This window comes from Ammospiza caudacuta, chromosome 18, assembly GCF_027887145.1.
Source record: "Ammospiza caudacuta isolate bAmmCau1 chromosome 18, bAmmCau1.pri, whole genome shotgun sequence".
Classification (NCBI taxonomy): Eukaryota; Metazoa; Chordata; class Aves; order Passeriformes; family Passerellidae; genus Ammospiza; species Ammospiza caudacuta.
The window spans coordinates 12,940,595-12,966,544 of NC_080610.1; the positions used below are offsets into that span (position 1 = coordinate 12,940,595).

The 25,950-nt window shown below is 46.3% G+C and overlaps 2 protein-coding genes across 2 annotated transcripts; one reads left to right on the forward strand and one right to left on the reverse strand.

Annotated features, from left to right (window-relative positions):
• Positions 1 to 3,614: 3,614 nt before the first annotated feature.
• On the forward strand, positions 3,615 to 15,637 carry RHOF (ras homolog family member F, filopodia associated). Its single transcript, XM_058816411.1, has 5 exons — positions 3,615 to 3,825; positions 3,974 to 4,061; positions 10,055 to 10,164; positions 10,878 to 11,012; positions 13,076 to 15,637. Exons 1-5 carry the CDS (start codon positions 3,661 to 3,663, stop codon positions 13,238 to 13,240), a joined length of 663 nt encoding a protein of 220 aa, XP_058672394.1. The 5' UTR covers positions 3,615 to 3,660; the 3' UTR covers positions 13,241 to 15,637.
• Positions 15,363 to 24,722, reverse strand: TMEM120B (transmembrane protein 120B). Its single transcript, XM_058816410.1, has 12 exons — positions 24,654 to 24,722; positions 22,348 to 22,466; positions 21,358 to 21,474; positions 20,553 to 20,612; positions 19,903 to 19,998; positions 18,805 to 18,894; positions 18,290 to 18,355; positions 17,315 to 17,376; positions 16,972 to 17,064; positions 16,525 to 16,589; positions 16,314 to 16,382; positions 15,363 to 16,099 (listed from the first exon to the last, which is right to left on the reverse strand). Exons 1-12 carry the CDS (start codon positions 24,720 to 24,722, stop codon positions 15,986 to 15,988), a joined length of 1,020 nt encoding a protein of 339 aa, XP_058672393.1. The 3' UTR covers positions 15,363 to 15,985.
• Between the last annotated feature and the right edge of the window lie 1,228 nt (positions 24,723 to 25,950).

Sequence of the window (25,950 nt, forward strand, 5' to 3'; positions counted from 1 at the left end):
CTGGAAAGTTAATGCCTTTCTGGCAGCACTTCCCACTGGGGAAAAAAAAAAAGGTTCCTACTCAGCCAAACAACAATGTAATAATGTTTTAGGTTGGGTTAAACGTCTCAGGGATTGGCAGGTGTCACAGCCACCTTGCCTTCAGTGAAAAAGGCAATTGAGAGCCCTTATGGAACAAGGGATTTACATCAGTAGGAGCTACTACACAAAAAACCAGGCACATGGCAAGGTTTGAATAGATGGTGAATCATGTGGCCCAAGGGATTTTTCGGGGTGGGGGCACGTGTGTAAAATATCAGGCCATGAGGAGCAGATGGTTGAGCTCTGCATGTGTGAGAGGAACAGTGAGAAGCACTGCAGAAATGGAGACTGAGAAGCAGCTGAAAGTCAGGGGCACTGGGGAGCTTTGATTTTGGAAATTGTGTGGAGGGTTTAGTGAGGGTCAGAGCAGTGTTGGCACTGTGAGCAAAAGCACAACTGAAAAACAATTTTGTTCATTTGTTCTGTAAACAGGAGGAATCACCTTGAGCAGTGTACACCTGCTTTGTCACAGGTTTCTCCTCTCACACTGATTCTGTCTCCAGAACTTTGTGCTGTGTGCAGGGATAGTTCAGCCCTCCCACATCATAATTCCCCCTTCCTTCTGTGCCCTGTCTATGATAAATTCTGTGGGGCAGAGACTCCCTCAGTAAGAATCTGGGTGCACATGACAAGCAATTGTTGGCCTTGTACAACATCTGAAATTTATCAGAGATTCACCCGACTTACTTGGTAAATCCCATTCCTTAGGGTCTGTCTTTCCTACTGTAAATTTTTCAAGGCATTGCTCTTGCTCAGTACATGCTGGAGTGGGACTTCATAGCTGAAAACACAAATAATTAATGTCACTGGTAATGTTAAAAAATAAATATTTAAGGCTCTGTCTTGTTACGCACTTTCTTAACTAAGTTTGTGAATATTACCTTGGACATAAATGGGATTTGTTGTTATGTTGAAATTTTTGTAAACTGGGAAGAAAAAAGTGAAGTGTATTTCAAAAACACAGTTCTGATGACAATAAGGAAGAGCAGGTCCCCATTCTTGTCCAGTTTGTGTTACCAAATAAACCAACAATAGGAGTATGCAGCAGATGGTGTGTGCAAACAATATTGAACCTAATCTGTGAGTCTGGTTTTGGGTGTTTTCATAACTAAACTGAATTACCCATCAATACCATCCAGAGTGTTAAAGCATCTTTTAAAAATCACAAACTCCCAGCAGTTTTCCTAAGCAGTGTGCCAACCTTTCACTCCTTCCTAACTTTTTCCTTGGTGATCACAGAGCAACAAATTGGCACCAGGATTGGAGCAGGGATATTTTCCATACCCCCCTAATGCCCTGGCTTGATTGTGCTCACTGAGAATCCCCACACACACATTGACCCCTGAGCTGCAGATGTGGAAGCTTTTGATGAAAGAACTTGTGCCAAAATCAATGTACAGGCCAAAACTGAACTAGAGAAGGACACTCGCAATTAGTAATGATCATATTTGAATTTCAGTAATAGAGGGTTGAATCTTCTTCCATTTAAATCAGTGGCACAATTCCATTTTAGATTTTACTTTTTTTGGAGTCAGCAAAACAGGCTCAGCTTTTGTCCAAACCCAAATGATATGCCTAAAGTACTGCATAGCTGCTAATTAAAATTAAGTACCTGAGACACTGAATTTTGTATTTCATCCATAATAAGTTGACTCATTACAAGTAGCACATCCATTACTTAAAAGCAGTCTTAGAAGTGTTTACAGTTGTATTTGTAATCTGCTTATTTTTTGTTGTTTCATCCCAAATCTAAAGGTGTACAAATCTAAAAGTTTCTTTAACTTTTATATAGAATGTACAAGGAGACAGAACTGTGAGAAATGTAAAGATTGTTTTGTGAGACTTGGAAAAAAAACCCAAAAACAAAAAGCAAAACTTCACAAATTAATAATGAACCACAAAATACTTTTATCCCCCCCCAAAATCCCCTTTTAATGGAAATAATTGACTTGAAAAAATCCCCCTGAATTCTTCAGTTACAGGATGACTGTTAACTCTATCTGCTGATTGTATCATACATAGTGTGATACTGGGTTTGAGCCAGGTTTAAATAAATCATTTCAGGATAAAACTATTTCCTGGCCCATCCATTCCTGTGCCATTGGAATGTGCTCAGCCATTACACTGGACAGGAGCTGATGGCTTTTCCTGTGTTCCAGATAAGATTTATAAGCCTGTGGCTCATAAAGCATTTTTTGACAATTTCTATATGCTCGCATCAACTTTTTCCATAGGAAAACGGTGAATTTTAAATAGATGTGAATTTAACCGCTTTTTTTATTGTTATAATTTGAGTTATATGACACTGTGTTAAATATTACAGGTCCTTCTTCTTGTCTATTGCAGAAATATCCTTTTCTAGCTTTTTGTTCGCCCTGTGCACAAAGCAGGATCCTCCTTGCCCGAGTGCAGTGGTGTTTGTATTGGGTCTGGAGGCCATCTAGTGACACAACTGCGCAGGGGAAAATGAAAAGCCTTACTCGAATTGTGGTGGGGTTTTTTTGGTTTTTTTTTGTTTTTTTTTTCCTTAGTTGAGTTAAATGGTCTTGCTACACCCCAGCATATCCTTAGGGGTTTGTTGCTATTTCCACGAGTGGCACTTAAAAAAAAAAAATGGAGGAAATTTTTATTTCTTATAAACAAACTTACTTAGGATAGAGCACAGTGCTAGTTCCTCCCAGGAAAGAAATGTGGGGTTTTTTTGTGCTGAATGGCCGTGGATTTGCACCTGAGTGGGTCTGTCCAAAACTCAGTGTCACTCCCCTGACCTGTGCATTGGAACCAAACATAATCCAGCAGTTATGATCCCCTTCCAGAGCCAAACATTCCCAGCTGTGTGATCCCCTGCGATCCATGGTACCAAAAACACCACATGGAAGCCTGAGGCCACCACATCCCTGCAATTAAAATGAGAAATTCCAGTTATTTTCATTGCAGCTCACCTTGGATGGTGAGCAGATGACGAGCAGAGCTGTCGGTTCTTTCCCGAGCAATAAATCAGTGGAAAGCAAGCAGTGAGTCACCGGCAGTGCCAGCACCACGGTGCCTTTCGGGGGTGCCTCGGGGGTCTCTGCCCACCCTCACCGTGCCCGGCCCCGCTCGGCCCCGCTCACACACCGGGGCTGAACTGCAGCGCTCCCTCAGCGCCGGCCCCTTGGCGGGATCCAGCGCGGCGCTGGACGGGCTCCCTGTGGGAGCAAATGGAACGGGAATGAATAAATAAATAAATGGGGATGGCGTGTGTGGCTGGAAGGGCAAAGAGACGCGGCCCGATGGTCCCGGGGGATGGAGCCTCGAGGGCGGGCGGAGCAGCCCCGGCGGCCCTGAGGGGCCTTCCCGCCGTGACCCCGAGCAGCCGCAGCCTGCGGGCGGTCGCGGGCCGGCGATGAGGCCGCGGCTCCGGGAGAAGCTCCCCCAGTGTCCGGGGGGGCCCGGGCGGGGCCCTGCGGCACCTGAGGCGGCGTCGCGGCCAATCCCCGGCGGGGCGCGGGCGGCTCTGCCCGCCCCGGGCGCGCAGGGCGAGCGGAGCCGCGTCCCGGCCGCGCTGCGCCCTCAGCGGGCCCGCTCCGCTCCCGCTCCATGGACGCGGCCAACGGGGCCGTGCCCGAGGGCGCGGCGGAGCAGCCCCGCGGCCCCGCGGCCGCCCCGTCGGGCAGGAAGGAGGTGAAGGTGGTGATCGTGGGCGACGGAGGCTGCGGGAAGACGTCGCTGCTGATGGTGTACGCCAAGGGCTCCTTCCCCGAGGTGAGGGGCTGCCTCCCCCGCGGGGCTGGGGGCCGCAGCCGGGGCCGGCCCCAGCGCTTGGGCCCCGCCAGGGCCGCTTCTCACAATCGCTGAGTCCACTGAGGTTGGAAAAGGCCTCTGAGATCATCGAGATCCTTCTCCTTTGCAGCAATACGCGCCCTCTGTTTTTGAGAAGTACACGACGAGTGTGACGGTGGGGAAGAAGGAGGTCACCCTGAACCTGTACGACACCGCAGGTAAGGGGCTCCACTTTGCTGCGAGGGCAGCGCCTGTGCGGCCACTGCCAGGACAGCGCTCGGGGACATTGGCCTGGGACTGAGCCCAAACCCGGCCCAGCCTTTCGTAACTTCAGGCAAATAAGCAGAAATTGTAAAGTGTTGCTCTTGTGAGCGCACGCACCCCCAGTTTCTGTTCCAGCAGATTTCTCAGTGTCAGCTTAAATCAGCCCAATATTTGAAGACTGTGAAGTTGGATGGGTTTTCAAATTTCCTCTCTACCAGCATAGTTTAACCATAGCATTGCAGGTAAAACTGCCAGAGAGGAAAGTACAAACAAACCAACCACCACTACCTGTTGCATATCAATGTGCCTTCCAGAAAAAAAGGAATTGATTGTCTAATGTCAGTTCTGGTCATCGACTCATTCATTATCTTAACAACCTAATTAATTCAGAAACATCAAATAGCAACCATATCTGGAAGTATTAAAACCCAATTCCCAGATGCAAAGCATAATACAATGAACCAGGAAAACATTTTAATCTGCTGCCATGTGTGATTGAATAGGGAAGGAGAAAAAGGCTGGTTTGTGTTCAAAATCAAAAGGCCATGGCAGTAAAAGTTATTTGAAAATGCTGATAGTTGTTCAGGTTCGTTTGAAGAATTTGTGAAATGGTTTGTGTTCAACTTCACTCAGAGTTCCCAGACCCAGCTGCTTTCCTAAATGAACCCTAAAATTGACACGTGCTGGGTTTCAGCTCAGTGTAAATCATCTGTTTCAGTTCAAGCCTGTGGAGTTGTTCCAAATTTACACCAAGAGAAATAAGAACCAAATGCAGTCCAGTCATTTTTAATAGTAATAAAACACACTTACCTTCTTGTATACTGCAAGTGATAGCTGAAAACATAATTTAAAAGGCTTTTAATCTAAAAGTGAATTTTACTGCTAACTTTTACTACAGTGTAGTAAGATCCTGAGCACCCAATTTGTCAATGTGTCTTCTTGGGTCAGTGTTACTGTTCCAAGTCCATTTAGTTGGGATAACATACCTTTTACTGGATGGCAAGAGTTTGGGTCTAAGAGGAAAAGAGAAGGATTGGAATCTGGTGTGAGCAACCAAAGAGGAATTTCCTTAATGCAGGGTGTTGGCACCAAGAACCTGCCACTGCGCTCATGATTTTTATATTTGTTTGCTGTCAGTGTGGATTTTTTGCCTGCCACATAGTTCTGAGCTCTCATTTAAAATCCCCATGCCACACATTCCTGCATTTGCCTTTGGAGTCTGTTGCAGGCTGTGAGGAGCAGGGGCTGGATCCACAGGTGGCAGCGGGCTGGGCAGGTGCAGCAGTGCAGCACTGAGCTCTCCTGAGCCTGGCAGGGCTGCACAGCTCCTTGTGTCTCAAAACTCAGCTCTGCACCAGCCCTGCAGCCCCCAGCAGCCCAGGCACTGCTCACTGAGCTCATGGCTCACTGCAGCATCACGGCAGCTTGGGTGGGAAGGGACCTGTAAAATGAACAAGGACATCTTTAACTAGATCGGGTTGCTCAGGCCCCTGTCCAAGCTGACCTTGGATGTTTTCATGGATAGAGCAGCCACAGCTTCTCTGGGCAGCCTGTGTAAAAAATTCTCCTTTATATTTATTGCAAATCTGCCATCTGATAGTTTAAAACCATTACCACACGTCCTGTAATTGCCCTGTTTATGCATATAACTCTTAGTGTGTACCCTCCACATTGAATTCACAGCTGTAAAAACTGATTTGGACTAAAGCACTGCTCCCCTGAAGAACAGTGGGGTGTATTTTGTGCCTTGTGAGACACTTTGGGAAGTGGAGCTGCCATGGTTGGTGTGAAAGAGCAATTGCTTTCCTTCTCTCTTCTGGGAACCTCGAAACCCAACATTTTTCACCTCCCAAAACAGCACCATGGCCACAAGGCTACAAGTTTCTTGAGGCTGTTGACACTTGTCTCCTCCCTTCCTGTTAAATTTCTTCTGCTTTCCATAAGACACAGCAAGAAAGAAAGCAGGGAGATTGTCACCTGGATTAAGACATTTCATTGTGAGGGGGGAAACCTGAATTTTGGTTCTGTTTCAAAGCTGCTTACATAGTTTTATGTTTCATATCGATAAACTCTGTCAAACTCTAATTCAAGCAGCTTTTCAGCCTCTTTCTGTGACTGGAAGTTTTGCTAGAGGAAGGACTCACTTGAGTACACATTTTAATCTCATCCTGTTTTTAATGGTACAAAACTGATGTTCAGTTCCTTAAGGGTTAGACTAGCACCAAGAGTTGAGTATTTTTAGGATCTTGCTTGGAGCAACAGTAAATAGAGCTGGGTGTACTTCAGCATCATGGAAAGGTAAAGGACAGGTTCAGCTCCATGGGCTGTTCAAAGTTGGAAAGATTCTTTGTGTTGTCACGTCCTGTGTAGCTCAAACATTTGATCTTGTCCTACTTACTGAGGGAGGAGGACACAAACAAAAAGCTTAAGAAACAAACATTACAAGAAATATAAGATGTTCTTTTCTTGACAAGAATTTAGGTAACAAATTAACTTAATGGATTAGCCTAAAATGTACCAGAAAAATAATTTTTGGTGAGCATTTTGTACTGTGGTACTGTGTCTTCCTCCTCAAACACTTCTTGCTGTTGCAGGAAGTTGGTGGTGCACATTTGCAATGTGTAAAGGCTTTGTAACGTCACTTGTCTGTCTGCAAGCAGCCTTTGCAGCTGCTTTTTCAATGAAAAGTTTCCACTTCCAGCTGTGCTTGGCAGAGGCAAAGGCACTGGGAGGTAAATGAACTCTGTGGTTTTGCCATGCCAAGGGGGCAGTGTCGGTGCCCGAGGTGCAGTTCAGACAGAGGCTCAATTCCTGGTGCAGCAGTTTCTCAGAGCAGAGAGCAGAGCACTGCTGGGCTGGGGAGGAAGCAATGCCTCATCATTGTGGGTGCTTGCTCTGCCTGACAGGAAGCACATGCAAGGCCTCCAGAGAGGTTTTTCAGGTCTCTGATGACAGAAGCACAAGGTCTTCAGAGAAATTTTAAAAGCCAGAATTCTTGAATGCGAGAATAATTTCTCATAATTTTGACAGGAAATCATGCCTGAGTAAGACAAAACCCTAAATTTTTAATTGATGTGTGCCCCTCCTCCTGCCCCAAGTGTCCTCTTCTATCAGTTTTCTTCCTGCCAAGAATGTCTATTTCCTAATTTGTTTTAAACTGAATAGGGAAAAAAACATAACTGGCAAGCAGCTCACAGGCTGGCACTTCTTTGGTGGTGCATGGGCAGAGGGGTGAGGAAGAGCAGACAGATGTGAACATGTACATGAGACTGAGACCTGGGGTTTCACTTCTGCTCACCCTCAGCCACCAGCAGAGCTCCCTCCCCAGCACAGGGCCTGACTGCAGCCATGTGGTTACACAGCATCTCCCAGAGGCACGCAGGACTGGGAGCTTGGTGGAGAATTAGCAAATTTTAGGTGAATTCAGTTGGGTGGAGTTTTTTCTTTAAAAAAACCCAAAGTCTCTGTTGGTGCAATGAATCAAGGAAGAAAGAGTGGTCACAGATGTGCTCACACACAGGCAGATACTTAGCCAACTCCTCCACAGCATGTTTTGTGTTAAATGGGGAAAGGAAAGAGCTACCTGTGTTTGGGGAAGCACACACAGGGCTTTGCATAGACATTCAGTTACTGCTTAGGTTCACCTCTGTTCCTCCTTTTTAAAACTCTTAGAAAAAATACCCAAATCTCTGCCAAATTAGCTCTGACCACAGACTGAGCAGCTTTACAGAGAAAAAAAGTCTCCCAAGCCCTTTCTTGCATTTCAGCAGCAGCACTTGAGGACAGGGGGTGAAAGGGATTGTTTTCAGAGAGGGGGATGTCTATGTTTAGATACAGCCTGATCTGGGTCCTGTTACATCCTCAGCAGCTGAGGAGCTGCCTCTGAGCTTCTAAAGAGCAGCTTCCCCCTCCTTCCCTGGGAGTGCTGCAACCACCCAGCTGTAACACAGGTTAAGCAATTGCCATCTCACCTTCCCCTTCTGCTCTCTGCACCCCACCCTGTTCTGCACTCTGTATCCAACATTCCAAATGCACACAGAGCTGTGTTTTACACAGCATTTTCTCATGCATTTACTGTTTGCTTTAAAACCCATAACTGCAAATGGATTTGAAGATGAAGGAGCAGTTCACCAGGGCATAGCTATAGTTTTTGACCTGCAATACAACATATTGTGTTACATTTAAAGACACTTTTTCTGTTATCCCATCCAGGAGAGTGTGAATTTAGAGGTTTGTTCAGATTCCAAGCAAATAAACATGTTTCTCCCTAAGGGACAACCCTGTCTGCCTCACCAATTGCCAACAACAACTCACAGGACCTTTTAATTTTACAAGTTATGTTGTTAGAAACTCAGAGGCCTGAACTTTAACAAGGAAAACTTTACACAGCACTAGAGGAAGTTAGGAGGAAAAAAAAATTGGCACCTGATGTATTCAATGCATTTAGGGGATTATCTCAGCAAAAAAATGGCAAATGGGTTACAAACAAGTAGATGGTTTGGGAGAATAAGAAGGGATAAGCAGTACAATCTTTGCTCTGAATGTTTATACAACATGCATAATTTTGTCAATTGTGTATTATTTCTGGATTAAACCCTGAGATATCAATCCCTCTTTGTTCTGCACCTCCCCACAGAGCCCATGGCTGTTGTGGAAGCTCAGATACAAAATGGTCCAAGTCCAAGATTCCCATTGGACAGACATCTCAGGCAAACTGAGTAATGGCTTATCCAGCAGGGATTGCCTTGGAATAAAATGTATCTCAACCAATCATTTAAATTAAGGAAGGGAGAAAAATATTGTAGTATTATTGGCCTTCTAGTATCTGCAGTTCTTCAGACTGGAGACAAAAATGTTGGCAAGTGATGAGTACGTGACTTTGGACTGAGAGCAGGAATCATTGCTATAAAGCTGGGGCACTTTTACATTTTCTGCATTCCTTCATTTGAAATATCAACATGAAGATTTGAGATGTGGAACTTCCCTGCAGAACAGTTTCTGCTCTGATTGTGGATTGTGGTGATGATGGGAAGGACCAGCATTCCCAGTTCTCCTTGTGGAAATTCAGTACATCACAGACACGTGCCTGATTCCAGCATTCAGATGACAAATACACCTTCTAAAGACTGTTTAAATCATGCTTTCTTCCTTATTAAATGAAAAAGATTGGGTTTTTTGCCTGAGCTGCCAGCTGTATCTGGGAATTACTGCTTTCTCAAACTTAATCTCTCAGAGCAAGACACCTTCAGTCCCTGGCACGGTGATTACTGTAAGGGGAAGAGTACAGGTCTGAAGCAAATCAGCTTCCTCTTGTCACATCACGTGCTAGAATATCCCTAATCAGAAGTATGACAAATCCTCTGCTTTTCCAGAATTCAGCAGAATTCCCTCAGATGTGCTGGGGAGTCCTGCTTCAAAGGCCAGTTAAGCCTGGCTCATGCTGCAGCATGCCTTGTACAAGCCTGTGTGTAATCACTGCTTCCTCTCAGCTCACCAGGCTGGGAAAAGCAAGTTTACCACTAAGGTTTCTACTTCACCATTCCTGTCTAGGAAATACAGCGTTTCTTCTCCTCACAGCATCACATGTGCAAATGATTATGGGGACTGCCACTGTCAAACTGAAAATATTTAATAATAATTGTCATATTCCTCTTGATGGCTTTATTTTTGAGCACCAATTTGGCAGTCAGTGTTTAGAACTGATTCTAAGCCCTCAGCAAGTGGACAAAGCAGGGTTTTTATTAAAACCTGCCAAGGATGTGTTCTGTATTCTAAACCATCCCTTTTGTCAGTGAGGGGGAATCTCCTGTACTCAAGGGAAGGAATTTTACAAGTATGAAATTATAGTACCATTGTTATTGATCTCCAGAATGTGTTTGTACACATCCCCATTGTTTGCTTGCTCAGGACAGAGATTTCTTCACCCAAACCATGCTGTGTGTTTCAGGGCAGGAGGACTACGACCGGCTGCGGCCCCTTTCCTACCAGAACACCAACGTGGTGTTAATTTGTTACGATGTCATGAACCCCACCAGCTATGATAATGTAGCAGCCAAGGTAAGAGGCTTCCAAATGAATTACACATGCCTGATATATGACAAGATGTCAGATTAGAAATGCTGGGGCTTTTAGTATCCTGTACCCTGGGTGTGTGGATGCCCAGAACACTCATCCTGCACTGAGCTGCAGGGCACAGACCTTAGACCTGGGCTCACCTCTCCATGGCTCCTGAGTGCTCAGAAATGGGGTTGACTCTCACTAAAAAGATCAAACACCAGCAATTAAATCACTTCTTTATTGGCAGCAATGTCACGCAACCAACATTGCACATATTAGAGGCAAGACTACTTCCATTACGTGTGTATTTATTTGCAGGGGAGAGATGAGAGCAACCACTTCTCTGTGCTGGGATTTTGTAACATTCCAAAGCATTCTTGGACATAGCACCAGGAAAACAAAGCAAGGCTTAGTCCAAATTCTGTTTTGAAATGTGACTTTAGAGGAGCTCCTCAGAATTTAGACAGATGGTAAATAAACATTTTGGCATAGAGACAGATGCCACTATGTTTTTATAAAGCAGCTGACTTTGGGTAGGACTTTTAAACATTTCTGGGATGTAAATAAATGCATGTTGAGCCCCCCCACTAGACTAACTCTAAACTCTAAAATTGCAACTTGTAATAAATGCTGTTTGGCTGTATTGTTTTGATTCCAGGAAACAAACAACAAAATAAAAACTAGATGTAAAAGTTTTGTTTTGCTGCCCGCAGTGGTACCCTGAGGTGAATCACTTCTGCCGGGGCGTCCCGCTGGTGCTGATCGGCTGCAAGACCGACCTGCGCAAGGACAAGGAGCAGCTGCGCCGCCTCAGGGCTGCCAGGCAGGAGCCCATCACCTACAACCAGGTAAACCTCACTGCTTCTACACTGCTGGCAGCAGATAAAGCACCTCATGGCATTGCTCCTCACAGCTGTGATCACAGACACTGCAAAATCAGGTGATCCAGATCAAGAAATGGTTGGCAGCACTAACAGAGCTTTCTGGAAGTTGTTTTTGGAAGTGGTCTAATCACCACCCATTTTTGGTGCCAAAGTAAAGAGAAATATGAGCAGTTTTAAAGGACACAACTATCTGCCTTCTATGCTAATGACATTCTTCTTTCACAGCTGGGTTATTACTGTCACAAGTTTGTAAGCCTTAACAAGTTTGCTGGACTTCCTTCATAATTGTTATTAGCCTACACTGCAGCCACCACTGATGCTTTGATCAGTACTGTGATAAAGACTGGAGATGTTAGGAAACCCATTCCAGTATGACCATGCTGGAATAAATGTGTTTTGCAAGTCCCACTTAAAAATAAATCCTTTCAAGGCCAATAGCAAGAACATCTGCAAGGTTTCTCTGACATGAGAGAGTGTTCTTTGTAGTCTCTAAAGTAATCTTAGGAAAACTACATATTATCATTATCTCTAAGTATTATGAAGCAGTTAGATTTATGAGTAGTGTTATGTCACTGGATAGCTGTCCTAGGTACAGGAGAAACAGTTGATGGAACACCTTGTCCCATGTCACACAAGACCTTTCTGCTCTGGTCCTCCAATTTTTCTTTTTCTTTTTTCTAAACTACAAAGCCATCCTTCTCCTCTCACCTCAGAGCAAGAACAGCAGCTTTCAGACTGAGCCACACGTCCAGGGAACAGGGTCAAGTGCACGGTGACCTTGAGTGAATCACCACTTCTTCTAAACAGCAGGAAAATAAACTGCAACTGCATCACCACAAAACCATGCTGGGCCTTTTAGTTTGTCTCCCTTGCATGCAAGATGAGGTCCCAGCCTGTCAGTGTGAACAGTTGCAGATTGTCGCTTGTTTTCATGAATAAATCCCTTCATCATCCTCACATGAGAGGTTCCAGGCAAGCAACAGACACTTCTGGCCAGTCCGCTGAGGCCTCATGCAGTTAAACTCAAGGACTCACATGTTACACAAACTTTGTCTCCTATGTGAGCCTTCTCAGTTGGTTTTCCTCCCTGAAATATGCTCTACCTCAGTTTTTTACAGTTGATGGCAACTTGGGCACCTTGGTGATGCTTCCCATGCCAGGCACAGGGGATCTGAACAGTATCTGCAGCTTGCAAACAACTGGAAGGAGACAAACTGCTAAAATATGAAGAAATACACTCCCCTCCAACAAAAGCCCAAGTGACCCCACTCCCAGAGATTACAATGAATAATTGCAGAGTCTGTGAGCCATGGGTTGCAGACATGGAATTCACAGTAAAAGGCCCACAAGTCAAACCTGGGGGCTGGCTCTGCAGGGACAATAAAAGGATCACAAGTAAGAAATCACTGCTTTGTCTGTAGTGATTCCACACAACCAGCATTGCATGGAAATATTTCAGATTCAAGCATGTTCCCATTGCATGGCTGAGAAATGCAGGCACCCCTTTGTTTTTATCAGGATTTTGGCTGAGCCTTTGTGATGCTTCAGAGCAGAAGTCAAGGTTCCTGCATGTGCACCAGCAAAACAAGGCAAGGCATCAGTGCAGATTCTGTCCTTGCATGTGACATTCATTACTAAAGGTGACAGCACAGAATAGTTAAGGTCAGGCCTGAAAAAAATACCACCATGAAGACATCTTATCCTCACTTAAACACCTACCTCAGCATTTAGTGTAAAGAAATTCAATACTGAGAATATTTTTGTGCTATCAGGACTCTGCATCTCAAGAGTCTCTAATGCTCTGAACTCTTAGGCCAGGCTTTGGTTCAGCAGAGTGGAAAAACACCAAGTTTATTTACAGTGCTTCAGTTTATTACCAATGCCACTCACACTCTAGCACCGCACTCAGAGGCAGCTGCTTTCTTCAAGATTGCAAAGATGTACAAATTAATTCCCTTTCTTCCCAAGTCACCTTCCTCCATTCATCACCAAAATTACATCTTTTCTTACCTTTCTGTTCTTTCCAGGGTGAGACAGCTTGCAAGGAGATTAATGCACAAATTTACCTGGAATGCTCAGCAAAATGTCGTGAGAACATAGAAAATGTTTTTAAAGAAGCCACAACCATTGCACTGAGTGCCATGAAGAAAGCCAAGGGCCACAGGAAACGGAAAGCGTGCTCAGTGTTATGATCTGGACTGCACGAGAGCCAAGTGATTCAGATTTCATACAAGTTTCACTTTAAAAACTTTTTTGAAAACATGTTTGTATTCCTAGGATAATTTTTATTTTGAAATTTTAATTATTTTTAGTATTTTTGCACTTTTGTTATACTGTTCTCACAGAATTTTCAAAGCTGTTTATCACAGTTAACTCATGCTGTGTGCCTTCACCCATCTGGCTTTTGCTTCTAAGTGTGAACAACTCACTATTTAAACTGCAATGAACAGCAACTGCTACTATAGAACTTAGTGTTGGAGTTTTTCTTCCTCTGCAAAATAATTGTGGCATCTTAGAGCTACCATTTACTGCCTTTTTCCAGTAGTAAACTCACATCTTTCAGCAGCAATGTTAAAGCAGCTTATCAGGCAGAAGAAGAAACAGAAGAAGTTTTATATTAAAATTTTCAAGTTAATTTCTTGGTGGCAATGGCAGGAGTTGGCCTCAAGCTGCCCCCTGAGTGCACATGGAACATCCACCACCCCCTGGAGCAGCTCTACAGACCTGCACCTCAGAGTTCTTCAAGGCCTGCTGCTGGAATGGAAAGTGGAAATACATTTAGCAGTGGAAATACATCAGTTGCTCCAATTAAATAATGGAGTGTCATGGGAAACAGTTAATTTACAGCACTCAAATTTAGAAGTACTCCAAGCAGCTACTACATGCAATGTTAAGTCAATCTTGTGATAAACATTTACAGCCTATTTAATACAAGACAGATGCAAATCCTGGTGCACACTGGAGGAAAAATTTATTCACTTGTGAAATCATCTCTGCTGGTACAAATTAAAATTTTCCCTTTTGTGATGAAGGTGTCAGTTGTCTAAGGATCAGGGAGGCTCCCACTGCACACCCTGGTCCATGTGCCTCCTATCTCCTGGTTTTCACTGAGATCTCAGACTGCAGGAACAATCCTTAGTTTGCACTCATCAAAAACCAAACCTGAGGGGGGAAATGAGGTTCCTGCAGTACAGCTGTTGCTGAAAGCTTTCTGTGTAAGGCAAACTGTACATGACCAGCTGGTGCAAACCTGTTTTGGAGCAAGCCACCATTATTATTTTACATGCAGGTAAACAGGTCTTGACCCTTGAAAAATATTTTTTTCCTAACTTGTTTTGATTTAATTAAGGTTTTTGAATACTTATGAGCCTAAAATGGGAAATTAAATTAATTGGAAATTTGTACACATCCTTGACTATAGAAAAACCTTGAAGAATTGTGCAGCCTTTTCTCCACTTGTCACTAAAAGAACCATCCCTCACCTCACTCAGTACAAAACTGAAACACCAACGTTCAGGAAGTGACCCATTCACCATCAGCTCCCCAGTGGAAATCTCTCTGCCCTTTTTAATCTTGAGTTTCTCAGATTGCAGAACTCATGTTACTCATCCCTGCAGAATGAGGTTCCAGTTTGCTCTCAACAGACAATAATTTGAATCTCATAAACTGAGAGTTCAAGTAAAACAAAAAACCTTACAGGGTGTGTAAAAGGCAGCAAAACACAGGCCAACTGGTGTGAAAACTGTTGAAATTATGCAAATTGCAGTTTATTGTTCATGCCCACAGGACACTGACACAGCAAAGGGAATTTTGCTAGCCTGAGCAACAGAAGTGATGACTCCATCTCAAGGCTGTGGTGCATTGTCTGTCCCCTGGTGAGCATCCTGTGGGGAGGAGGGCACTGTTTGCCACTCACACTGCCACAGGATGTGCCCAGGCTGAGCTTTGTGCTGCCTTTCACTGCTGGGAAAGACACAGCCCAGGGCAGCTCAGTGCTGCAGCTGCCTGAGGAGGTACAGAAATTACAGCACCCAAAGAAGGGTGTTCCAATGGGTGAGTGCAAATTCAAGCAGCACAAGGACTTTAGCAAGGTAGCAGTCAGTGTTTGTCCCCTGCCATCCCCTTGACCCAGCATTTCCCTTCTCTTCATTATTGGTACAAGTGCAGCATCTAAAGGAAGTATTTGATGTTTGAGCTGAGCCTGTCCTCCCCTTTCCAGAACCTCAAAAACCAACCCAAGGGCCATGTGCTTGTTACTAAAAAAGGGCAGAGGCAGTTGCATATTGAATGGTTTATTTTAGGTTCTTTCAGGCCTGGACAAATGACCTGGTCTCCCTGGAAAAGGGCTAGCAGACTTCCCTGCCATTTAAAAACTGCTTTTGTTCACATGATTTTGTTTTCAAATGAGGAATTCCTCTTATTTAAATAGCTTTTTAGAAGTGTATATAGCAGCAGTATGGTACAAAGATGAGTATTTTCTTTTCACAGTACACACAGGTTAGTATTGCCACTGAGAATATGCCTTGAAAAACAGCATTCATTCTGTATTACTGATCCACCCAGAGTGTTCATAAACCTCAATAAATTCAATACCCAGAATTTAAATAATAAAACTGCAAAGTGTCAGGTATCATTCCAGAATTGGAATTACAGTAGATCCCACATTTCCCCCAACGCTGGTGCTTGGCCAGGCAGGTGCATGCTGCTCTATATACAGAACAAAAACCCCAGAAGCAAAACATTTTATATTAAATATACATAAATAGCAGGAGTGTGACTGGAGAGCCATGCTTGCATTAATACTGAGTCTGTGCTGGCAGAGTCCTTTACCAGACACGGGGACAGGCAAGTCCTGAGCCCATCCATGGCCTGGCTGGGGCTGGGCAGGGTCTGTCCCACACCCAGCCCTGCTGGATGCACACTGGGAACAGGGGCAGTCACAGCTTCTTCACCTTGTCTTTGTTCTTCTGCAGCTTAGTGTGCACCACCTTGAGAGTAGTGAGGAAGTTCCCAAGGAACAGCAGCAGGAATGTGAAAGCCAACACAAAAACCTGAAAGGGAAGAGGAAGCAGCATTTATTACCTTGTGATATTACAACATGGATTATATTCAGCACTGCTGGGCTCTACCAGACACAAAACAGGCTCTGTGCTGCATTATCCTGAGATATTTAAATGCAGTCAGATGCCCAAATATCTTCCAGGATGTGGTCAAGCACCCCCTCTGCCCTGCTCTGTGCTTCTTCTGAGCAGAGCCAACACACACCTGCCATTCTTTGCATTCCTTGTGCCTTGACAATCTGAAAAGAGTGATTGCATTGTATAGCTGCCAGAACTGCAGAGGGGAAAAGAAAAAAGGCAATTTAATTATGAGCAAAAAGAATTAAGCCTTGGAAACGTCTGTGATCCAAAGCACCTTTGGGTGGTGCAGCAGCAGAAACTGCACCACAGAGGGAGGAGGGGATCACCCAACTTACGTGCCCAAAGAACAAGAAGGGAAGGAGAAACGTCAACCCCCGCCACATCCAGGACTGGAATCCTTCTGGAAAAGGTTGACAGAAGAGGCAGAGTGTGAGCACAGAAGAGCCAGGACTGAACCTGCAGCTCCTCCCAACCAGATCACCACCATAAGGGCTATTCCTATCAAGTAAAAAGATTTGTTTGAAATTGGGGTAGTTAGAGGAGGATAAAGTTAGGGATGACCAAAACGTCCATCTTAGTCTCCTCAAATGCTGACAAAGATCAGATTCCTCTGCTCCTGACCTACAGGACCTGAGGAGGGGGATAAAAGTCTCACTGCCCATCCTGCCTTGGGACACAGGCAGCCAGGCAGGGGACAGCTCTGCCATGGGGGGCACACAGCCCTCTCCTTCCTGTCACTGCACCCAAAATCTGTGCAAAGAAAGCCCAGCAGGACACCTCACCCACTGTAAGGTCCAAGTGGTTTCTCTCCCCCAAAGCCCGGAGCCTGTAGAGGCAGCCCCTTTGGTAATAATACTGTAAGAACTGAACACAGCCTGGAGAAGGAGAGAGAAAACATCACTCCATTGGTTATTCAGAAATATGGTAAGTATCAAACTACTTCAATATTGTTTAATCCAACAGCATTTAATTATTGCTTATATTTCTAGATTGCATATTTGTACACTATCTTTATATTCCCACAGTTTAATATTCCAGTATTTACTAAATGAAAGTGTTTTCTTTTAAGCACATATGACACAAAGTGACTTTACCCCCTGAATTAGCAAGGTAAGATATACTCACTCTGAAATATTGAAAATGCTAAAAATTGACTGCGAAACATCTGATACATGAGTCCATCTGGCCTGGAAGAGAACATGGGGAGCTCCATTAATCTGCTAAAAGCATCCAATGCATCCACCCCTTCCCCTTCTCCACCAGGCCTGATGCCATTAGCAAACGAACCAGCAGCTGGTGCCCAGCCCATTCCACCCACTGGGAGCCCTGAGAGGTGCTACAGCCACAGGAAGTGCTCTCATTGATTAGGTTTCTCCTCTCTAACAAGGATAAATGCTGTCCCCTCTCATCCTTTATCAGTTTTCTCCAGGCAGCAAAATCGTTCAGCATCATCTGCATCAAGAATCCCAGCACTGCAACAGGGGTGGTTGTACTGCTTATCCTGAGGGCAGTTCAGGATAGATGGAGGGCAAGGACTGCCTGCCCCAGCCACTGTCAGGCCCTTACAGATTCAGGGCAGAAGCATCTGTTGTTTTAAAACAATTTTTAATAATTAACTCATCAGTTTATGCCCAAGTTGAGACAGGCTGTATAGGGAGTGCATTTTGTGGGTTGTCTGACCAGCACCCATTGCAAGGGGGTAACTTGAATTTTTGGCTTTAAACTCTCTAATCAAGGCTCAGTAAAGGCACCAAATATCCATTTTGTGGTGTCCTTCCTCTATAGCAAAGTGCTGCTTGTTTCCTTAAGTACAGAGACAGGAACTGGGAGATTTGCAGATTTTGCTATCACCAGCCCAACTACAGCCACAGGGTTTGCATTTCTTTCCTTTCTTTTTTTTTTAACCAGCAATGTAAATACAAACTTACAGTGTTGTATTTATCATTGAAAACATCTGAACATCAAACAAATATTAAGGCTGACACGCTGCCATACGTCCCGTGGCCACAGCTTCATGGTCACACTGGATTTAAATGCTCAGATGATGTAAACACCATGAAACAGGCTTGAAGCACCTCGAGCAGGCAGGAGCAGACTCACCACGTTAACATCACTCCAGAGAGGAACGTGGAAACGTAGTGATGAGACACCCACCAGCCTTTGATCCTGAGCAGTAAAAAACATGGCAGTTAGACAAGAAACATGGATTTCAGCATTAAGTCCAGCCTTACTGGCAAAAAATGATCCAAAAATGGCAACAAAGTAGATGCCCCAAATCAAGCACAAGGGATGCTGTGGCATTTCCAGCCAAAGATGTGTGACCTCTAACACAAGGCAGCACACACACCCCAGACACATCTACAACCTACAGCTACCAAACCCAGCCAGCACCTTGCACCAATAACTTGGGGACTGTCAGGAACTGCAGCTGCTCTCTCCCCAAACCTCAGGTGCCCTTGGAAGTGACCAGGGAGGAGGAGAGAGCCAAGACTCTGCAGAGAGGCCATCAGCATCTCAGATTTGCTGGGCTTCAGTGCCAGGCTGAATCCCCTTTTGCTGCCTGGTTTTCCCTAAGGACATTCCATGCTTTCATGTTTGTGCAGGTGTCACTGTACCTTGAGCCATTGCTAATGAGAATGCTCTCCCGTATCGTCAGCGTGCAGTAATACCACACCAACAGAAAGTTAAACACTTCATCTGTCACCCTGTTAAACACAAAAAACACACAGTAAAAAACCCTCTTGTTAATTATAAAGATGCATTTTAAAAACTCCTATTTTTCCTAGATGAAAACCTGCCCAAGTGAGGCTATGGACACAAAGTCCCATCCTGAACATCTGTAACCCACAAGCAGCACAGCACACAGGCAGCACTGCCAGGCTCCAGCCCCTTCTACCCTGGGATCCAACACTGCAGATCCTGAGCTGATAAGCAGGTATGCAGGGATGAATTAAGTGCTGCTCAAGGAGAGAAAGCACCACAGAAGCAGCAGATGATCCAATTTAGAGAGGCCTGTCTCCAGGCTAATTCAATGAGGAGATTCCATGAGATCTATATCAATCCAATCAACTAAAAGAATGGAAGAGCATTATGCTCTGAAGCAAAAAAATCAAAACACCAAAACTTTATTTTGCCATTTGCAAACTCCTGAAGCCAAGGGGACTTGGGGCAGCCAAGGAGACTTGGGGCAGCATCACTGCTGGTACAATCCTGCATTCATTCAGACACAGAGTGGAAGTGCGTGGCTCCAACACCTTCCTGGTTTTTAAGCAAAATGATAATGGAAGCTTGTTGGTGCTCAGACACTTTATCACAACCTAGAGGTAACGTTTCAAGTCTGATTATTTCACACAAATTCTTTTTTGTTGCTTTTGTTGTTAGCCAGAGCTGCAGCACAGGGTTGGTCCCTGCCTGGGACAGCCCACAAGTACAATCAGCTGTTTGTTCCCAATGACAGCATGATGCCAGAATAACAACATCAATTTTTAGCATCATCAGGAAACGTGATGTTGGAGTTTCCTTTTAAAAAGGAAAAACAGCTGGCTAAAATACAACTCCTGCCAGAGTTGAAGAAGAGCAGGTGTCTGCTGCCCAACTGCTCAAAGCCTAAACAGCACGTGAGCTGTCTCACTGTCCTTAACAGTGCATTAGATAATTCAAACCCAGCACAATTTCATGCAAAACACTTGATAAGAAATAAAAATGTATCTTACCTGTAGTGGAGAAAACACCTGCAGGCAACAGCCCCCAGTAACAAGATTATTGTCAGATAAAGTTTGAACTTCTCATACTCGTCCTTGTATGCAAACCTGGAAGGAAACAGGTGCCAGTTGTGGACACAAACAGATGTTTGACTGGAATGTGGCTTCACCTTTCCATGCCACATACAAAGCCAAATACCAAGCCCAGAGACAGAGGTTTTGCTGAAACCCTTGGAAAAGCAGTGGACAGTGGTGAAAGGCAGTGTCAGGGAGGGTCTGTCTCAGCTGCAACACAATGCCCTAAGTCCATCAGAGCTGGTTTCTGGGATGGCATGACAAGATTTTAAAAATACATATATATCTCCATTTTCTAGAGCACTGTATGCCTAGATGTCACAGCACCATTTTTCAGCACAAAAAAAACTCCAAACACTTTTACAATTAAGGCTACAGGCTGAGCTGGACTTAAAAGCAAGCAATAAATTGAATTAATTGGAGGTACAGAAGATGTCAGCTTATCCCCATGTCATAGTCCAGTCACCCATCCTCAGCATTTCACTCATCAGGTCTAAGAGAAACCCATTCCCTCTCTGGGCTCCAGCCCACACCCACAGCTGGCCCCAGAGAATCCAAAACTCACACACGTGGGGAGGCTCACTCACTTTGCCTGGTTGCTCAGGAGAGTAACATTCACATTTCCCAGCACCAGATTTAAGTACAGGCTGGAAGACAAAAGCCAAGAGCAGACCCAAGTAAGTTGTTTTATTTGAACACCACAGGATGATCTGAGCAAGGTGATAAGACAGTGGCTCTGCCAAAGCCACGGTTGCTGGACATTTTTAGTTAATACAAACTGGAGGGAAATACCACAGAAAAAGCTTTAAACATGGAAATATTGGTCAGCATTTCCCAGAAGTTACTGAAAAGCCTCATTTTCCTGGTCCCTTTTTTGCACTACAGTCTAAGGGCGATATATGCAGTGTGCACTGGCCAAACCCAAACACAGGGAGGATTTGGAAGAAAAGTTTGTTAGAAACTTCTGAGGGGTTGCAGCATCACACAGTCCTTGACAACTGACATAATTCTGTCCTAGCAACCCCGCTTGAAGGAAAAGTTAAATTGGTTTACAAAATATTATTAAAAAAGAGAAAAGTCTTGCTCTGATTCAGCCCTCAAAAAAATTAGCCCAGGAAAACATCAGTGTGGAACAGTGAGCTGCACAATCCCTTGCCAGTGCAGGTTACTGTCATTTTAACAGAAAACCTGCACTGCCCACACACATTTACATCCACTCACAGCTAATGAATTCTGTGTACAACTGACACAGCAGCTCAGCAAGAGATTTATGACTAATCCAATTTTACATGTCTTTCTTCAACCTTTTCCTTCGGGAACAAAGAGCTTTTCTGTGAACATTTAAAATCCAAAATTCCTGGAGCACACAAGCCTCCCTGGTGGAGCATATACCCGTTCCTCTTGGGCAGGTAGGCTTCCATGTCAAAGAAGGCATTCTGCCTCTCCTTGATCTGGCTGCTGATCTCCTGAATGAGAGCAAACTCCTCAGGACTCGCTCTGGGCTTGCACCTGCAAGAACACAGAAACAAGATATTCCTGTTCATGTTTTCACCTCCTTTTTATTTGAAGGAAAATAATGTCATAAAATCCAGGCTGTTAAAAAGCTGGCTCTGGGAACTGATGCTTTGCTCCTGTATTTCTGAGGAACCATTTGGCTTATCACGACTTTATTTCACTGCCAGGTTTATGTTGCTGTAGGTTATTTCAACCAGTTGGTTTATAAATCAGCTTCTCTTTGCATCAGCTCAGTGACAGGATTGCATGGGAATATTGTGTTTTTCTGAAGGAATTCTCTCCACCCTGGGAACTCTGTGCATGGTTTCAGGCACTGCCCTTGCAGAGGCTGCAGCTCTTCAGGTATGAAGTGTTTCAGGATCTAACAGGACACAGAGCTGATGATTTACTGACAAACTGTGGTTTTAGTAATTAATGTTAACCAGGGAGCAGTGAGCAGCAGAGCCAGCAGCCTGTGGTGTCAGAGGTGCTGCACACAAGGAATTCAGCCCATGGCTCCTCCTGGGATCAGTCAGGCAGCCAGAGACAGTTCCCTCCTGTAAATCTACCCAGGAGCAAGTCACACCTTCAGGTTCAAGGGCTGATGTTGCTCTTCCAGTGCAGTTACAGAGCAAAGCATTGCTCACCTGGCACAGCCAAAAGCTGCACAGCCCTGCAATGCACAGCAAGGAAGAAACCCACAGCAGCTCCCTTAAATGTCTTTATTTACAGGGCTCCCTCTCTCATGCAGTAATGAACAATTACTTGGCTGCAAGATGGAACAACTTTAGCACTGCAATATAGATTGTCTAGTAAAAGACAATCCAAGCATTTCAGTCCTTGGGAAAGAGAACTATCCCACCCCACTCCACCCCACCCTCCTGTTACCGCTGCAGGCTGTGCTTCAGGTCCCTCAGTGTCTTCTTCTGCCGCTGTATGGAGCTGCTGCAGGCTGTCTGCAAGCTGGTGACTTCTTCCAGTTTCTGCCTGTAAACTTTGTGTGTTTCCTGCAGGAGAAGAGGAGGTGGTTGGTAGGAAGAGCCCTCCTAAGTTATTCATGGCATTTGTCCCTCACCTCCAAGGGAAACTAGGGTTTTTTTATGGGATACAACAGGCACCCCCTTATCAAGCAACAAGGAGAAGATGCCAAACCAGTACAGCTACAAGGGCTTAAATGGACACTGATGGCATTCCTGCAAGAGGAAAAGCATCCTCTACATTCATCTCATTGCTTCTTTAAAGAGCGTTCCCACTCAGGAGCTTCTCACTGCCATCCCACCCTGCAATGAAGCCCCTAATCCTTGAATCCCCTAATCCTCCATTTGATCCTGCTCCATGCCCATCAAATGGTGGCTAAATCACAGAGCAGGCACTCCAATTTCACAGCCAGATTAAATCTTAGAGAAAATAAAGGAGGACCTAACAGAGTGGGGGAGGGAAGGGAAAGACAGCACCAGGCATAAATCCCTGGCTGAGGGTTTAGGCACGTCCTGGCCATCACTGCCGTCCCAACCCCACGGATATTCAAGCAACCTACTGCCCCATATTCTGGTTTAAAGAGCTGAACTGATGTCCCTGCCTGTGGCCTCAGATGCTCCCTGGGAGGAACTGCTTTATCACAGCTCATTGGTCCCCTGAAGCCCCCAATTAGTGCTCAGCCATAACGAGGACATGCTCACCAACTACAAACCCATTGAGAGGAAACTCTGCTCTCACCCCTCCCTGCCCTTAGCTCTGCCTTTCCACCCTTTGCAAGGATTTCACCCCTTTCCCCATGAGGGAGGTCTCAGGAAGGGCTCTCCAAGCACCAAGCAATGACCTCTGAGCCAATTTGAAGACCTATAATAAATTGGAAAACAGAGTTTGTAGAGTTGGTGCCAAGAGAGTGTGGGTTACACGGCTGCTTCACCTACCAGCACACCAAGAACCACAGGAAATTCCCACTGCTCTTCCCAGAGCATAAACATGGTGGAGAAACCACACAAACCAAACCTTTGCTCTCCTCCTTGCTAGGACCCACCTGGTAGCTGTTCTTTATTTACAAGAACAATCCAAAACAAGCTCCTGTGTCTGATGTAAAGACCTTCATAACCAAACTAACCCCGTACAGGCACTGCAGGTCTCACTGAGGCTCATTTGGTTTAGCTGAGCACACCTCTACAGCATTAATGCTCACACCTCGACCACCAGCAGCTGCCACCCCACCAAAAAGTGTTTCTACTTTCCTTTTCCAGGTGGGGAAACTGAGGCAGGGACAATCAATCACTGACATTTACTGTGGTTTAGGTCAGACTAAGGCAGGGAGTTTGTCGAGAAGGTGCACACAGCAAACAAGTGACCAACAAAACCACTCCAGATGGGCTCCCCCAGCACCCAACCCTCGTTTCTGCTAACAGGAGTACAACCTGAACTCAGTTTTAATTAAGAAACAAGCTAAATGTGGAGATCACACTTTTTTTTTGCATGCACGTTCTGTTTAACAGTCTAAAAGAGGCTAGAACAGCCTCCAGAGTGAGAACAGCCTGTCGTACTTTAAAACTGGCTTTAAGATTTTAAGCACGTGTATAGGGTGCAGCACTGATGACAAGTAGGGAAGGAAGGGAAGGTTTCTGAAGGTAAAAGCATCTTGTAGAACAGCTCTTGGCCCCCACTCCGAGACCTTTCTGCCCCTCAATGCACTTTTGCAAGATGGAAAAACAGCACCTGGACCCGGCGTATCCCACCACGGGAGATCAGACCCGGCCAGGAGCTGCTGGCGGGACAGGCGCTGCCCGCACTGCTCTTTGCAGCACAACCGCACCGCGTCCCCTTCTCCCATCCTTCCTCCAGCACCGGGAACCGCGGCACCGCATCGCGGTGCATCCCCAGAGGGACCCGGGGCACGGCCGGGGCTCGGGGGAGCGGGGCCCGGGCTGTGTGCGGGGCCGTGCAGGGAGGGATGCTCGGGATCCCCGCTCCGGGCGGGCACCCCGCGGCCGCGGCGAGGGCTGGGGGAGCCCTCCCGCACCTCCGGCTGCTCCCGCCGAGCCGCCCCGGAGATGCGGCCGGTGTGGGGACCCCCGGTCCCGCTCCTGCCGGGCGGGGCGAGCCGGGGCCGGCCCCGCATCGCGATGCGAAGCAGAACCGGCAAGGGCAGCGCGGGGGAAGCCGCGTCCGCGCAGGCGGGGGAGGCACCGCGGGGCCCCGCCGCTCACCTGGAGCTGCCGGAACTCCTCCTCCAGCTCCCGCCACTCGCCGAGGCTCCGCTCCAGCTGCTCCCGCATGGCCGCGGGGCCGCGCCCGCTCCCCGGGCCCCGGCGCGCGCCCGCCGCCCGCACCCCCGGGCCCGCGCGCCGCGTGCGCCGCTGACGTCATCGCGCGCGGTCATGGGCGCGGCCCCGCCCCCCCCCCGCCCGCCTCAGGGGAGGGACCCGGCAGGTGAGGGAGCGCTCCGGGCTGGGCTCGCCTCGGGCCGCAGAGCCCCCGAGGCCGGAGATTCCCCTCAGCTCAAGGCTCCCCTCAGGTGCGGGCTCCCCTCCTGTGACGGCCCTGCTCAGGCCCGCGATCCCCTCCCGTGGTGGTCCCCTCAGGCGCGGCCCCCGTCAGGCCTGTGTTCCCCTCAGATGGCGGGGTCCCCCTCGGCTGCTGCCACCCGCCCTGTCCCGGTCACCTCCTGGAGGCCCTGCCCCTCTCCTGAGCCCCCCTGTGTTGTGGCAGCACCTGAAGTGCTCCGTGGTGTGACATGGAAGCATCTTCCTGCCCTTTCAGGATGGTTCATCACACACGGAGCTGAGAGTGGAGATAAAACCCTCCATTGTACAGGGCCAGCCCCTCAGAGAGACCTGGGGGCTGAATCTGAGGCAGCTCAGCCCTGCAGCACCTGGGCCTTGGTCACAGGTCTTTGGTGTCACAGAAGATGACAAAAGGATTCCTGATGTCTTTATTTTTACTATAATTACCCATTCAGCAGCTGGACTGGCCAGTTGTGAGCTGGGCCTGATGTTGTGGGGCAGGGTGGGAAGAGTTGTAAATGTTGACACCACATCCTGTGAGTTGCGAGTTTCTTATGATGCAAGGGTAGAAATTGGCAAAGAGGAAGAAAAGGGGAGGGGAAGGAAGCAATAAAAAAAAGATACAAGAGAGAGGAGAGGGGAGGAGTGAAGTAAAAACACAATTGCAATGCTGTCTTTTCATGAGGAGTGTATGTAGGATCCCGTTTCCTTGAATTTCATGTAAACAACCAAAAACCTTGGGTGTAGAGACTCTCCTCAGTGTTCTCGCTGTCCCTGGTCCTTTTCTAGGACCACTGTTTGATTTTGTATATTTTTTTCATACATTTGTGGGTGGACACCTGAAACGCCGTTGATGAGCTGCATTCAGTTTCCAGAGAAACCCTCTCAGAACTTGCAGTGGTTTGGGATTTCTGCTGGTTTAAGAACCACCAACCCCAGGGATGTTGCATTGTCCCTGCTGCTTCTCCAGTAAGGCCATGATTGTGCAGAGATCAAACAC

Excerpts from the sequence above, each read along its gene's own strand:
- TMEM120B (XM_058816410.1), bottom strand. The coding sequence starts at position 24,722 with ATGCGGGAGCAGCTGGAGCGGAGCCTCGGCGAGTGGCGGGAGCTGGAG. Across the intron at positions 21,475-22,347 it reads CTGAAGCACAGCCTGCAGCG|GTGCAAGCCCAGAGCGAGTC; the intron begins GTAACAGGAGGG and ends GTGTTCTTGCAG. Across the intron at positions 16,383-16,524 it reads CCTTCTTGTTCTTTGGGCAC|TTCTGGCAGCTATACAATGC; the intron begins GTAAGTTGGGTG and ends TCCCCTCTGCAG.
- RHOF (XM_058816411.1), top strand. The coding sequence starts at position 3,661 with ATGGACGCGGCCAACGGGGCCGTGCCCGAGGGCGCGGCGGAGCAGCCC. Across the intron at positions 4,062-10,054 it reads GAACCTGTACGACACCGCAG|GGCAGGAGGACTACGACCGG; the intron begins GTAAGGGGCTCC and ends TGTGTGTTTCAG. Across the intron at positions 11,013-13,075 it reads AGCCCATCACCTACAACCAG|GGTGAGACAGCTTGCAAGGA; the intron begins GTAAACCTCACT and ends TGTTCTTTCCAG.